Here is a 15,842-nt window from a genome sequence, read left to right on the forward strand (position 1 = left end):
TAATAAAGAAATATACTTACAGCTCAGTAAAGTGAGTCTGAGCAAAAGCATTTTCTTGGATAGACATTATTGCATTGTTGTTCAAATCTCTGTAAATTAAGCAAGAAGAGTCACAGTGGGAAAACTTCATTTCATATTCTAACTCTGAACAGTTGTGACATTTGCATGTTTGAAGAAGAGACTTGTCTGAGATTGCTCAACAGAAAAAGCTACAAGAACTACAAGACAAAGTACTTACAGATGTTCCAGTGCTTCAAGGCCAGAGAATGCTTTCTTTGTAATTGATTTGATCTGGTTTCCTTGCAAGATTCTGAAAGACAACCCCCCACCCCACAACACAGAAGACTTTAACAGACAAAATATTTTAATACAATATAATGTGGTGTAGCGTCGGCCAATGTGAACAAGGGTTGCTAGGTCTCTCCTTATCTGGATGTAAGTTTCCCATTAGTATGAAGGAGTTCTGCATGCATACCAGTGACACCCCCTCCCAAGAACATGGTAACTGCTTTTCCAAAAGGATTTTAAAATAAAGTCAAATATTCTGACAAGAACCTGCTGAAGTGAACCAAAGGGCACTAACTAGTAGCCCTTTCAAAGGATGAAATCTTTTACCTGAAAATCTACTGGCACTTAAAACTTTCCTTAGGTATAGCCCAGACAGTAATTTTAGAAAGCATAACAGACTTCAGGTCTCAAATCATGTTTTCTGAAATGATACCGGAAGTGATTTTATCCTACAAGTACTTCCATCATTCTCAATACTAGATCAGAGACACCCACTCCTGAACACTATTGCCAAGCAAGAGTTCAATTTCCTAGCCTTAGTCTAAGTTACTTAGTACAGGGACGATACTGAATACAAATGCTCTTAACAGAAAAGGCTTTTCTCAGACTTAATTATATTTGTGTTCATACTATGCACTATTAAAAATATTTCTGGCTTCACTTCTATTCTAATGCCTTGGAAAGAGGTCACTTCCAAGGCTTGTAATACATACAATTTGTTGAGTCTGCTGAGACCTGCAAAGGCTTCATTCGAATCTTCTATGGCCCAAGAGATCTCGTTGTTCCGCAAATCTCTGCAAGAGTAGAAAGGCCTCATTTACATGCCTGGGAAAAATTATATTCATCATTGCTAGTTACTAATGACTGGGGATACAGAATTTCTGTGCGTTTAAGTAGTACTGTGCTACTGCATAGTACCTTCCAAAAGATTCTTAAAGTGCTTTACAAACACTGAGCCTCAACATCCCTGTAGAAAGATAAACACCCCATTATACAGATGGGGAAACTCAAAAGGTTCAAGGTGGGTAAGTGAATTGCCTGAAGTCACAGCATCACTGGCTGAATCACAAAGAAAACCAAGGTTTCAGAGTAGCAGCCGTGTTAGTCTGTATTTGCAAAAAGAAAAGGAGTACTTAATTTGTTAGTCTCTAAGATGCCACAAGTACTCATAGAATCATAGAATATCAGGGTTGGAAGGGACCTCAGGAGGTCATCTAGTCCAACCCCCTGCTCAAAGCAGGACCAATCCCCAATTTTTGCCCCAGATCCCTAAATGGCCCCCTCAAGGATTGAACTCACAACCCTGGGTTTAGCAGGCCAATGCTCAAACCACTGAGCTATCCCTCCTCCTTTTTTCTTTTTTTTAAAAGAAAACCAAGAAGCTCTGAGGTACAGTCTCTCGACTGGCTATTAGGTAAAGACCAATAGTCTGGCTAGTGATCACCATGTGACATTGACTATTTACTAGAAACTGGAAGGGGCTCCTGAAGTGAATTGGTTTGTGTAAGTAAATTAAGCAATATGTTCATAGTGTTAATCTTCCAAGTGACAGGCTTGTGATAACATTAGCATATTAAAAGATTACATACAGGTTGTAAGCGTAGGGCTGCCAAGCATGAAGTAGTAGATTTGCAATACAGTGCCGTGTTCTGCTCACAAATCTTGTTACCAGCTAATGGGATTTTTGCTTGACCCTGGCACAGCACTTCTGCCCTTACAACTTAGTCTGCTGTTCTATACTAAAGCCAATACAGCACTCCCTGGTTCAGGAGGGATTATTAAATGATTCACTGAGGGGTGGGGGGAGGATAATAGATTCAGTAAAGTTCCTTTTAAACTAAAAGTCATAGATTTACCTGGAATTTTTCCTTTAGAGAGAGACTTCTCATCTGCCTTTTAATATGGCAGCATATAAAGGTATTTGCAGATATACCACTGAGTTGTGAGGGAGAAATATTAATGCAAAACAATTGATGTTTCATTAAAATATAAACATTTATCAGTCCGACAGCGCTCATGTGCAATAGATCAACTGCCATAAGAACACTAAATAAAATTAAGAACAATAGTGAATAGGCCTCATTTAATATAAAAAAATATTTCTTTTGCTGTATTTATGGTGAAACAGAACCATTTTTAGCATTGCTTAGAATGGAAGTTTTACTTTATAGACATTAATATACTGAAACAGACCAAAAGTCTACCTAGTCCAGTATTTTGCCCGTGGCAGTAGCCATTCTTATTCATTTTGTAATACTGAAGTAATTGGTTCAGCACCTGCAGAAACACGTTCCACAAGTATGAGCCATCTATTAACTTTCCCTTTTAATCCACTTTAAACTTAACTTTAATTCAGGATGCCCAGAATTCCACCATTACTAACGAAGAGCTAGACTGTGCAACTTTACTTACACTGACGAGTGCTGCTGCACACAACAGACCCACCAACTGCAATGGGTAGCAGGGCTCACCACTGGGAACAAAGACTGCATAATCTAGACCCAAAATAATTTTGATGCTAAATTAGAGAATTTCCCTTTGAAGACTTGTTTAGGGGTAGGCAACATACACATCCCTAAAGTGAGGTTCTAATCAGAAAGTTGTACCAAGTAAGTGACACTGTGGTTACATGGGAATAAATGTAGCACAACACAGTAGTAGAAATACTTACTTCTGGAATACTCTCTAGGTTAGCTGAGTTTACAGCTTTGGATGGTTAATGCCCAGTCAGACATAATATTATAAAGTAAACAAGGTGATAAGATTTAAGACTTTGGAACTTTTGTTCTGTTTTTAGATATAATCTGATTTCTATTTTGCACATATTCTTAATCCATTGAATTTATAACCCATATATCATCTGCAGTTTTTGTGTGGTTACCCTACAAGTTTACTATTTTTAGAAGAAGCATTTAAGAGCATAGTGTACAAAGAATAATACTTAAGTCAATCTTAACACTAACACACTGGATAGATGGAGGACTAACAATGGAAATTATTTTAACTATTAAATTGTGTCTTGGTGACCATATACCTGTGCTATTTGGACCAATCTGGTGTTTTGTTTTTGTTGGTAAAGCATCAAGAGGGAAGGGAGAGGGGAAATAGAACTTCATTGTATGAGCTGATAGAATTTGCTCCTCATGCTCGGTGAGGCATGAATGTTCAGAGCCTTGTTAATCACCATTGCTCCCTTGTCTGCGACATTCCTGACCCTGAACCAAATGGCCTGCCTGTTAACTGTTTGACGCCCCTTAAAAACCCAACAAAACCTACTAATTAATCTGCTCTTGTTCTTTTTCATGCTACTCTAAATCTAAGAGATTAGTTTTAATTGTTTCATTAAAAGGTTGCATTAAGGTTAACAGAATATGACTGCTTACATAAGTGTCCAGTGATTTCACCTAAATAGGCGCTTTCTTAATGAACTGACAGAAGAGTTATAAACTTGCACACTTTTCCAACTAGTTTTGTGTGGAACCATTAGAAGTGTTCAGCTTCGAGGATGTTTTTAGCAAGAACCAGGATTGAATCCTTTTTGCTGGATAAATCCTGCCATAGTTACATGTATTAATGAAGCTCTTAAAATACGTGCAGTTATACCTTAGAACAGAGGTGGCAAATCTTTCTGCACTGTTATGTTATATATGCATTGTGAAGTGAGCATATGTGGAGGGCAGAAAAGGGGGAAGGCTTAAACAGTAATTTTTATGGCTTACATGTTTACTCCCATGGTACCCAGTCACTGTGAACTGAGTAAGTTACAGGCAACATTTGGGCCCAAGTTGACAAGGCATCCTCACATCTGATACTTGTGTTGACTTACTGAATGAAAAGGAAAAGGAGTACTTGTGGCACCTTAGAAGCTAACAAATTTACTACAGCATTAGCTTTTGTGCACTACAGCTTACTGCATCGGTTACATCCGATGAAGTGAGCTGTAGCTCACGAAAGCTTATGCTCTAATAAATTGGTTAGTCTGTAAGGTGCCACAAGTCCTCCTGTTCTTTCTGCAGATACAGACCAACACGGCGGCTACTCTGAGACCTGAATGAAAAGGGTGATTAGACCACCTCCAGTGGCCCCGGCCGGGAGGTAGCGTCTCCAGAGCAGGTTTTCGAGCAACCTGGTCAGATGGTGTGCACTGACTCTTGCTGTTGGTTAACAGGATATTCTCCAGGGCTAACAAGCTGCTGCCTGCCACCAGCTCTAAAAAGTCAAGCTTTTAAAAAAACAAAACAAAAAAAAACCACTAAGTCTCTGGGCAGCAATTACTCGTACAGACAAACTGCTCCCTCAATCCTCCCATCCCTTCAAAGGCAAGATGGCAGCACAGCAGGGACTAAGGCTCCTATTGAAGGCTTTACAGGCTCCAACTGCCAGTAGCAATCACAGCCCTTGCTTTACAACTAAGGAAGCTAGCAGAAGTAAACAGGAGTTTTTAAATTGGAACCTTTCTGCACTTACAGAGTTTGAAGATTTGACAGCCATTTAAAGACACCATCGGCAATGTGAATGATTCTGTTGTCACCCAGATTTAATTTCTCCAATAAGCCAAGTCCCACAAAGGCAGACTCATCCAGGCGGGTCAACTGGTTGTATGACAAGTCTCTAGAAACATTAAGTGTACACAGTAAGGAGAAGACACAAGAGAGACTTACTGAAGGCAAGAATATCAGACGATGAGGTCACCAGAAACCAAGACTCCCTGTTCAGATTTATTTTCACTTAAACATTCTATTAGAATGTTTTGACAAAGGCCTAGCAAAAAGAGATGCAGCATTTTGTATGGATGTTCTAGCCAATCTGTTCTTGGTAACATCATGAAGTCCCCACTGAAATGCAGCCCAGCACTTACAGTTCAGAAAGTCTTTGGCAGAATTCCCATGCATCTGGACTGATCCTGTTAATGGCATTTTGGCTAACGTAGAGTTGTTGCAACGTTCGCAAGCCATACAACCAGCCCTTGTTTATTTCTGTCAGGTTATTATGTTCCAGTTCTCTAAAGATTTAGAGAAGAAAATGTTTTCTAAGTAGACATTCAATGAGGAACACATTTTTACAGCACTTCCCATCAGTTGATCTTAGTGATTTGCTAACATTAAGCCTTGTAGAATGCATGTGGGATAGACAAGATTATACCCTTGTTATAGAGGCCAGAGGAGTAAATGGATGCCCACAAAAAGGGTAAATGACTGCCCACCGTCACAGTGAACCAGTGGAGGAGTCAGAATCCTGGCTTCTATCCTTAACTCAAAATTCTCTGTTCTATCCACTAGAACATACGGCCTCTTGTTTTAAATCAACTCTATTAAAATCTCTTGGTAGCACTGCTTAGGTCATCCAAACACTCAGACACCTAAAAGTCAAGACCTTATAGTTAAGCCACTAACACAAAGCAAGTCCAGGATTATTAGCACTCTCACTTGTACCTAGGTATTGTAAGAGACTCCAGGTCGCTCCCCTGCCCCCCCCCCCCGTCCTCACTCCCGTAACATGCTATGGGAACACATTTTTAATGAAGTAGTTTGCACAATTTCATTTCTTAGTTCTGCATATGATGGCAAGAGTAGTAAAACTGAGTGAGTCTGAACTTGAGATTCCCTTGGAAAGTTTCTGGGAGACTTCTCAATGGACACTGAACTTACGGGGACACCAAGCTTTAATATCAATCATACCTTAGTTGGAAGGCAGTCCTATCTGTAATGCCATCAGATACCCAATCAGAAATGATGGTTTCATTTCTATATTCTTTGGAGAACAATGGTTCAGGGATAGGTTGGGAAGGCAACATGCATACCTAATCATAGCTTTGACACAGCACCAATAGCTGGGGCCACAGGAACAGGTTGAGGCTGTCAGGATTGATATGTAACTGCCATAAGGATACAGTTTACTCAATAGCTGTGCATTACAGTGAAAAGACTGGAGAAATCTTAATATGGAAACAGATTCCATCAATGGAGTAGCGAGAGCGTGACACTTTCTGAATCACCTTGGTGGATGGAGCTAAGCTGGTAGAAGGGAGAGAGACAGTAATATCTTTATTCCTCTTTGGAGTTACCATGAAAGACGTGAAGCCGTAAGCTTCCCCAAGGAAGAACAGAAATGCAAACATTTTCTGTACTTCTCATCAACTATTCCAGTGAAGCCTGGCATCATGAGAGGCACAATGAGGACCCACTTTCCCCGTTGGTGCCTGAAGAGGATATCTAACAAAATGCCATGAGCAGCCATACTTACAGTTCTTCCATATTATCCAATCCAAAGAATGCTCCATCCATTAGTTTGCTAATACCATTGCGCTGCATTTTTAATGATTTTAAGGATTCCAGACCCTGGAATGTAAGACTTTCCACTATTTTAATCCGGTTCCTTTTAAGTTCCCTTAAATAAAATAAGTTAGCCATAAGTGTTTAGATATCTTTCACTAAGAACACATTCTCAAGCAAATGATACAATTTTAAACATGGTTCATGGAGTTTAAGGGACATCACTTACAGGAACTGCACATGAGGCAATTTGAAGATCTTTGGTGGAATCATACTAATTCTGTTTCTGTTTAGTTTCACCACCACTAGAGAACTGGACAAATTATCAAAGCAGCCTGCTTCTAGGGTAGTTATTCTGTTGTTACTCAGATTCCTAAGAAAGGAGGAGAAAAGATTTTCTCAACATGGAAAATTCTACTTTAAAATTGCATAAGAATGTCTAACTAATATTTGTATTAGAACTAATTTCTTGTAAAGTTATTTGGTCTCATCAAGTCTCCAGTTTCAGGAATTCAAGTTCTGGTTTCATAGTTTAACCTATTTAATCCCAAAAGGACAACAGGCAAGAGCAGGCATGACAAAGACAATCAAATGACCTGGCCAAGATCAGCAAAAACTAGGGTACACTAGGAAGTAACCCAACGCTGGCTGTCAGACACAGGCATGTTAGTGTAGGAAACAGTCATTGCTAGTGTAGATGGGACAAAACCCTTTTCAACACAACCTGAGAAAGCATGATTATGACTAGGTACCATTGTGTTTTAAGTGATTTTGTCCCATCTACATTACCAGTTGTACTATTCAGAGGGACACATTGCTGTATGTAATAGGTCAGTACCCTACTATAGATGGGACCTTTCAGTGTAAGGCTCTTTGAGGCAAGAGATCGTGATTCCTATCAGTTTGTAAAGTACAAACACGTTTATAACATTGCCTACATAAGCAGCACATGGCTAGTCAACAATTCAGCCTGGGTGGGGAAAAAGAATCCTTCTACTCTCAACCCCAGCCACTGGTTCTCATCTTTTTTTACAGCGGGGGAAAAAGGTGATGTTAGGTTGTACTAAAACTATGCACTTTTAGCACACTACAGATCAGTTACCTCATTATACTTACAGGTACTTCAACTGCATTCGTGGGAACGAAGAAGCTTTAATTTCTGATATGAGGTTAGAGCTAAGGTCTAGGTTCTCCAACAAAAGGTAAAGTTGGAGCTGCTCAGCATTTATCTCTGGAATTGTATTGTGAACTCTACAAACAAAAGAAACAGCAACATGAGGACGATCACCAGACCATCACTAGGGATGAGCACCACAACTAGCTATAATTGGGGGTCCAAGGATTAGGATTAATAACCCATGTCTGAGTTAAAAAAAAAAGTAACGTACTGTTCTGGGTGTTAAGATCGATAAAACCTTATTTCAGGTCCTGGCAATGTTGGAAGTCCCCTTCCCACAACCATCTTGACAGTAAAGGTGGTTTTTCCAACAGTCAGATTTTAGCCCCTGGGGGGCTGGAAGTAAGCGGTTTCCTGTGTGAGTCCTTGAGTCTGGAACAGACACCCTTCCCCTTCACCCCTCCCTCTTCAAAGAGCCTCAGGGCTGTTTATAAGAGTGCATGGCAGAAATCCCCCACTTTCTGCTCTCCCCACCCCCACCCCGCACTCCCAGTAGCTTGCATTCGCTGGTGAGTTACAGTTACCTTTTGGTCAACTGTGTTACTAATGTCTTTTGTGGGGACGTGTGCTTTTAAAAAAAAATAAAAAGTGCTGTACATCTGCCTTGAAGCATTTTAAACAAAAAGATATTTAAACAAGTTTAGCTTTTAAAAAATTAGCTGCTTTCAATTCCTTTGAGACAATCTTTTTCACTTGCTTATAAGAGAAAGCAATTTTTTCAAGTCTTTAAATATTTACTTACAATGAGAGAACAGTAATATTAGAAGTTGGTTCTCCAAAGTAGGGAATTTCACTTAGCTCATTGTAATTCATCTTCCTGAAAAAGAGATTTCTTTACTGACACTTCAAAAAGGGAAAAGCCATTCTAAACAGCTGAACAACTTAAACATTTCTCTTGATACTATAACGTTGTGAACATTTTATCTACATTAATGACATTTTGCAGTGGACAGTGCTGGTAGACTCCCTAAAAGCTAGTTTAGTAACAAAAGTTTGGAAGATTCAGCAATCCAAAACACAGAACTGCTTTAGGTAGTTAAATTAATGTAATGGCAACTAAAAATTAGCTACATTCAAAACAAAGTGATGCCCTGTTTCTATTTTAAAATAATGGAATGAGTACTAGATTTCTATGCTTCCTGCTGAAATGTGGTTCTGAGGGTTGAATATATCTCTGCCTTACATGTACTGTGCTACTAAAATAGGACTGTCAATTTCTGCTACCTTGATTCAGATATTTTTTAGTAATTCAGACAATCCTGATGTGCCTTAGGAGCCAGAGCTTAGAAATTGACAAGTTAAAATCCTAAATATGAACATGTAAGAACTCTGCAACAAAATGTTTAAAATAAACAATGATGACTTAAATTAACTTACACTTCTTGCAGTGTGTGAATAGACAAACCAATACTCCAGTTAGAGGACTGTAAGTGATTATGACTTAAATCCCTGGAGAATAAAGAGAAATAAGAGATTATTCTATAGTCTGAACCCAAGTAGTTGTGTACTCTACATTACAAGTTGTTTCATCTAAAATTCACAAGCATTTTGAATCCATTTTCATAGTTTTTGGAACATATTAGTCATATTACACCAAACAATAAAAAAGGTTTCCTCAAGCTTACTATATTAACTACTTGGGAAAATCTAGCTCTTTATGCCACTAATGGACTACCTCTGTTTTAAAAAAAAAAATGGGTTGACAGGTTAAGAGATCATATGAAATATTTGCTAGGAGCACTTTTTGGAAGTTTAATGGCAGTTTTCCAAAGCTCACTAGGAAAGGCTCCCCATACCTTCGAAAGATGTATTGACAACACCCTTTTAAAATTCCAGCAATGCCTCTGAGAAGGTTTTTGCAGTAGTGACCCTGTTTTCTCACCCTCCCCAAGGGTAAAACCCTTGACAGATTCATATATCTTAGCAGTTAAGGGGAGTTATTTTAAAGAACAATCCCTGCACAAAGAGCACATAAGCAGGAGTCAAACAAGAGGTAGGAAAAAAGGAACTGGGGCACACTCAGAAGCACTTTTTAGCTCCAGTTTGTTTTCGTTTACAGAGGACACTAATGATGAAAAGGGAGGACAAATGGAACAGTAGGAAAGGAATGTAAGAGTTTGGTAGATAAAGAGACAGGAAAAATTAAGTCTTATCCCAATTCACCTCACATTTTGTAAAATGCTCTGCTTTTGTCTCAGACCTAACACGTCAATTGTTATACAATGGGGCCTACAAACCCAAACTGACATTGCAGCCCCATCATGCGGGACATTGTACAAGCATATAGTAAGACTGTAAGCTCTTTGGAGCAGGGACTATCTATTTTGAGGCTGAAGAAACTTACAACGGTTACCAAAATCATGCTGACAAAAGAAATGTGGTTCTAGCCTTAACTATGGAGAGAGAGAACGGTCACTCCATAATAAGGTTGTATTAAAATATTTTTTTTAAAATCCATCTCATTAATGCATTTTGGCTTCTATCCAGGGCAAAGATGAAACCCAGGTGGCTTGTGCTGACAGCCCAAACACGGTATATTAGAACAGGGCTGGCAACAGCAGCATTTTTGTGAAACAGTAAAGATAACAGAAATGGGTAACGGTTTATCTCACCCTAGCAAGCACATCAGTGACATATGCCTACATGTTTCAACAATGTCTTTACTAAAATAGAAAGTTCTGTTTCACTTAGCTTGAGTCACACCTGCCTATCAGGGAAGTATTGGATACTTTCACCCTGAACTTTCATTATAGCTTTACCATGATACAGTTAAATTAAGGTGGTATCAGCAATAGCAGCTCTCCTTTTGTGGAGCTCCTCTGATATAACACACACAGTCACACTTTAAGTGATTAACAGAGGCTACAGATGTATTACAGACATAGGCTGTATGAGTTATAAGCACATCAGCAAGAGGTGGCGCATATGGTTATAAGCAATTTGATCTATGGAACAAGCAACTGCTTAGTTTATAAATGGTGGTCTAATGGCTATTTCTAAACAGAACCTTAAAGTGCAATCACACATTCCATGCTTAAATTAGGCTTGCACATTAGTAGCTAAGAGTGGGTTTTGTTTTTGTTTAAAGAGAAAGGATGATTCTCTTTATAAAATACCAAATTTGAATGTAAAATTATTTCCACCATTAAAGTGAATTCCATGATTTCACAGTCCTTTAGCATTTTAACAACTTTCCGGTTTGAGTGAACTCACATCTGAAAACTCATTTGTTAACTTTTCCCTACATCACAGAAGATAGTTGTCGTGGACACTAACCTTATTTCCATCAATAAAGAGAGATGGGATAAACACCGGATGGGATCTTAAAATCCTTATTGGATTCCCCAGAAAGAACTTCTGTGCTTAATTTTATGCCAGAATCTGGGAACAATTTTTATGCTTCAACAGTGAATGGGACACACTCTAAGATGCGTGTAAGAGATGCATGCACTTGCTTGAAAACCTGGTTCTCTCTCAACTCAGAATTTAGTTGAAGACAAAAAAAGGCATTATCTGAAATTATGCAGCTTTTTTTGAATGATTGAGACTGCTGCATCCAAAGACAACAGCTGGCCTTAAATCATATGGGTACCTGCTAGAGAATGGGGAGGGCAGGGCATGGTGCACACAATGTCACTAAACACTTAACCGTAAAACAAGCACATATCACATTATATAGAAATATTAACAAGTGTGGGGGACGTCAGAAAGACTGATAAGTGCACTCAAGCAAATGGATTTTTCTGGCGTGCAAGCTTGTCAGAACTTCCTACACTCAAGCTAAAACAAGTGCAAAGATAAGTTCCAGTTGCCACACATGGAAAAACTGACCACATTTTTGCAGACTGATCAATCACATAGTGATCTTTACCATTACTTCACTTCAATTTTCTCATGAACAGAGAGTGAAAATGCCGTAATCATTGAATCAGGAGGGGCCACAGCAGTTACAGAATAATTTACTTATTCTAAAAGGATAGCCTCTCTCTCAAAACTGATGTTTACTGGCTGTTTGTGCTCTGACCATCAACATCACATCCCCTGTGGACTAAAAACTTCCCCAATTGTTTGCTAATTCAGGAAGTCAAATGTGCCAGAGGACTAGAGATTCAGGATACTCAGCTAGACTATCTATTGTGAGTGGCCAGTCCCAGCTGCTTCAAAAGAAATTTCAAGGAACACCATAAATGAGAATTATGAATAACTGACTCACATGGGACATTACATCCCAAATCCAGGTGCACAGTGGCTGTAACCTGAACCGTGATGGTGTACATCTCTTACAATGTTTGTACTCCTATCTAGTGTAGCCGTGGATGTTTCATGCCAAATTTTTTTAATCCTGCTAAATTCGTGGCCACGACACCTTGTAGTCATGAGTTCCATGTGCCCGAACTCACCACACAGGTCTCAGCACCCTTATTTAAGCTTCTAAGTATGCTTGACCTGCCATAGCTGTCTCAGGCATCTTCCTCGTCAAGAGCTCCTACAATGTAATCAATATCCCTGATGAATTTAGTCCTTGTAACAACACTAGATTGTTGCAACATAGACACTAAGTTACTAATGAATCTTAATTTCTTTCACCACTCCAACCTCTAGAAACTCTGATGCTATTCGAGTATTAATAGAGTGAAGAACGAAAACGTCTTTGTGAAGAAAAAATGGATTTTAGTGTTAAGAAATCAACTCCTAATCATGCTAAATCATCTATAGTGACACAGGTGTAAAAAAAATGACTTCTAAAAATTCTAGATATCATGCAGTCAGACATGCTGTTAATGTCGCTCTTTAGTATCATTGGGATGCAAATAATTTAGATAAGGCATGCAGAAATCCAAACAGGTTTGTGAACGAGAATTTGGTGCTTCAAAAAAATTCAGAGATACCCTCAGAAATAGATGAACAATACAAGTGATATTTTTCTCCTTCTGCAGAGCCAGTGAAGATGAAATACAGGTGAAATCCTGTCCACATGGAAACCAGTAGAAAGACTCCCCGTCAACTTCCATGGGGCCAGGATTTCACTCTTCATTTGTAAGAGAATTATAGACAACACATCTGTATCCAGCATTTTGTAGCATTACTTGAATACTAACTGAAATGCCAGTGGCTCCTGTAAGAGAACTCTCCTTTGCAGAATTGTTTTCACATGGAGTTTCTGCAACACATATTGCTTGTCAATAGTAAGAGTGAAGCCGCCACCATTTAGACCTTTTCTTTTAAAAAAAATTTAAGCAGCAAAATATTAAGAACTAGATGAACTGCCTTTTCTTCCATCTGATTTGTATGGAGTGCAACGCTCTCTGGCACTAACAGGTATGCTCATCACAACAGTGCTAAAAACAACACAGCAGATGAATTACGAACATTTTGATCATGGCAATTACACATACAATGGAAGAACAGCAGAAAGCAGACAAATTCAGTCCTGTAGGTTTATCCACTCATCAACCTTGTACTCATAGGGTGAAATCCTACTTTTCAAATCCAGTCAAGAAATTAAGAATAGTCTGGAAATTGGATGGTTTGAGCAACTGATACTGGGTTAGAACCTGTTGCTCAATTCCAGCACAGGTCTGTGGTCACCTAGAGCTTTATGAAACGTGTTCAGTGTCTGAAAGAGGTCTTGTGGCTTCAGTCTGCTTCCAGACAAGCAGAGTTGACACACAAAAGCCACCACTTGAGTGGCCATCAAAGACAAGGAACCAGGAATTGACTAGGTCATGGGAAACTGAACAAGTCTTGTCCCTTAATTTCAGGCATATTTTAGCAGTCATTACCATTAGTTTCTGAAGTCAGAGATTATGTTTAATGTCATTTGAAATCTGTGCCTCTACACTTTCAGGGAGGACATAACAACAGCACTGGTTCATAGTGCTAACAGCCGGAGATAGTGACTGGCACAAATGATAATCAGAATGATGTGAAAAAGATCCTACACCTTGGAAGCACATTATTTTACAGCAGAGTTTAAAATTTACTCTTTGGGCTACTGGTGTGTAGAGAGCTGCCTGCTCACATGTTGCTACCTCTGCATTTCCATGCTGTAACTAATATTAGTAATAAATAACTTTCTAATATCACCTTTCCATGTCAGCAATTGTTGTAGTTGCTCTAGAGAAGTTTTTCAGTCTTAAGTAGGATGGGAAGAGGGAGATCACCACAACATAATCTCTGTATTAGAAAGAGGGCTACTTTATGAAGCAGTTTGAGTACACTTGTCCTGATGGTTTACTTCAAGTCTTACTGGTTCCTCAAACTAGCAGTGCTTTCTTGGCACTGACAGAACTGGAGCAAGCTCCAGACCTTGTATTTTTTTGTTCTCTGGGGCATTCATGTGTTACCATGGGAATGTATGCTAATTTCAGTTAAAAGCTACTCTGAAGCTGAGACTCTGTTAGATCAGTACATGGCATATCTAATACTGTGCTGCAGCTAAATAAAATCCTCTTCCGCCCCCCCCAAAAACCCCAACCCAAACCCACAACACAGTTTCTGTACTCATCTTACACCGTACCTACAAGCGTGAGAAATTCTAGGAAAGCCACAGTCCAAAGGAAGCTGACGAATTCCTAGTGACTTAAGAAATGAAAAATTAGGATTGTCGCCCTAAGCCCACCGCATTCTAAAAATACAGATCTTTATTCTGCACTTGAGGAAACCTGTGCTGTAAGGAGCATAACCTATAGTTACCAAAGACTAATGGATAAGGAAAGTAGAAACCAAATTTCTGGTCTCATAGGAACCAGCTTACATTTCCATTGAGCTCCTGGCTGCAGATTCAGTATCCTTGTTCTTTTAACATAGACTATTTCACTTATTTTCAACCTTTGCCATTGGACCATTGAATTCTCCCAGTCTTGGACAAACATGCCAGTCTACAGCAGATTTTTTTTGCTTTCCCATCAGGAACCATCAACAAAATCCCTTGTATTCAGGAGATGTGAAAAGAGTAAAAAGCCCCTGAGATGGAACAAAAAATCTAGCCAGGTATAATCCAGTGTATCAATCTTGTGGTTCAAGAGTCCAAGGTACTTCCTGAGCTTTCAATGCCAGGATGCAGTGGATTAATCATTTAGAGTAAGCCAGTTCAAAATGAACATGGGCACTGCAGAATGGCCTGGTTAATTAATAGCCACAACTTGCAAGCAAGCTAGAACAGTTCATGAAATAACCAGGCATTGAGAAAAAGCATCTAGGAAAGCATCAATGTGGATTTACCCCGCTTGGCTAGGCTGGAAAACTCTAGCCCTTCTATAGATTTGTGTAGTTCATCAGTGACTAAATATGTGAACAGAGACTTCTCACCTACTGTTATGCTATCAATGATACTAGCTTGAATCATTCCTCACTTCATTAAACTCCCTTAATTTTTATATTTGATTAAACTAATTAAATGAATCCTGGAGTGCCAAAGCAGGAAAGTTTATGCTCATAAAGTTATAAAATTTAAGGTAATGACACATTCAAATGTTTAGAATAACTATATTCCAGCAAATAATTCAGAAGATATTGACTGCAGGAATACGTTGGGCCTTGCAGCAGGACAATAAACTTGCATTATAATGGGCAGAGGAGATTAATTACAGCATAACAGCAAATAGTTTATCACCTTGATTATTAATATATGATCTGACACACAACAAAGCCCATAGTTTAACTAGTCAAATTCTAATGTCTGATTTGTCTACCAAATGATATTATGCTGAAGCCTCTCTCATTAAGATTACTGTGAAGATATAAATGTAAAGTTCTAAAGCAAGGTGTTTTATTAAGAAGGAGATCCAAATTGCAAAATAGGTTTTCACTGACAAGATACTGAAGTAAGACTACCTGCTTTTTCAAGAACTTTTGCATTTGGTGCATTAGAGCATAATTTTGGACACTGTTTATAACTAGTCACCAACTATTGCTTATGCCATTCATTTTCAAACGGATCATTTGGTTTTTCTAACATTTTACATTTAGTGATCAAACAAGTCTGACTTTCCAAACAAGGGGACAAATTATTCAGGCACACAGGTAAGACTTTCTGCTTCTTTCACCCTAAACTCTAAGTATAATTTGTATTTTCTTGTCCTGAAAAAATCTGCTTGGATTTG

The 15,842-nt window shown here is 38.8% G+C and overlaps 1 protein-coding gene across 2 annotated transcripts in view; it reads right to left on the reverse strand.

Annotated features, from left to right (window-relative positions):
- Positions 1-15,842, reverse strand: part of LRIG2 (leucine rich repeats and immunoglobulin like domains 2) — a 42,970-nt gene that overhangs the window by 19,520 nt on the left and 7,608 nt on the right. Inside the window, exons 1-11 of one of the 2 annotated variants that reach the window (XM_073320427.2) lie at positions 14,258-14,306; positions 9,115-9,186; positions 8,480-8,554; positions 7,677-7,811; positions 6,790-6,933; positions 6,532-6,675; positions 5,147-5,290; positions 4,756-4,899; positions 1,002-1,082; positions 239-310; positions 21-89 (exon numbers count right to left, since the gene is read on the reverse strand). In XM_073320427.2, the coding sequence (XP_073176528.1) occupies positions 21-89; positions 239-310; positions 1,002-1,082; positions 4,756-4,899; positions 5,147-5,290; positions 6,532-6,675; positions 6,790-6,933; positions 7,677-7,811; positions 8,480-8,550 (1,004 nt within the window). In that variant the 5' untranslated portion in view covers positions 8,551-8,554; positions 9,115-9,186; positions 14,258-14,306. Of the gene's footprint in view, positions 1-20; positions 90-238; positions 311-1,001; positions 1,083-4,755; positions 4,900-5,146; positions 5,291-6,531; positions 6,676-6,789; positions 6,934-7,676; positions 7,812-8,479; positions 8,555-9,114; positions 9,187-14,257; positions 14,307-15,842 lie in introns of those variants that run through there. The other variant, XM_073320426.2, reaches the window with a different exon arrangement.

Source organism: Lepidochelys kempii, chromosome 21 (genome assembly GCF_965140285.1).
Source record: "Lepidochelys kempii isolate rLepKem1 chromosome 21, rLepKem1.hap1, whole genome shotgun sequence".
Classification (NCBI taxonomy): Eukaryota; Metazoa; Chordata; order Testudines; family Cheloniidae; genus Lepidochelys; species Lepidochelys kempii.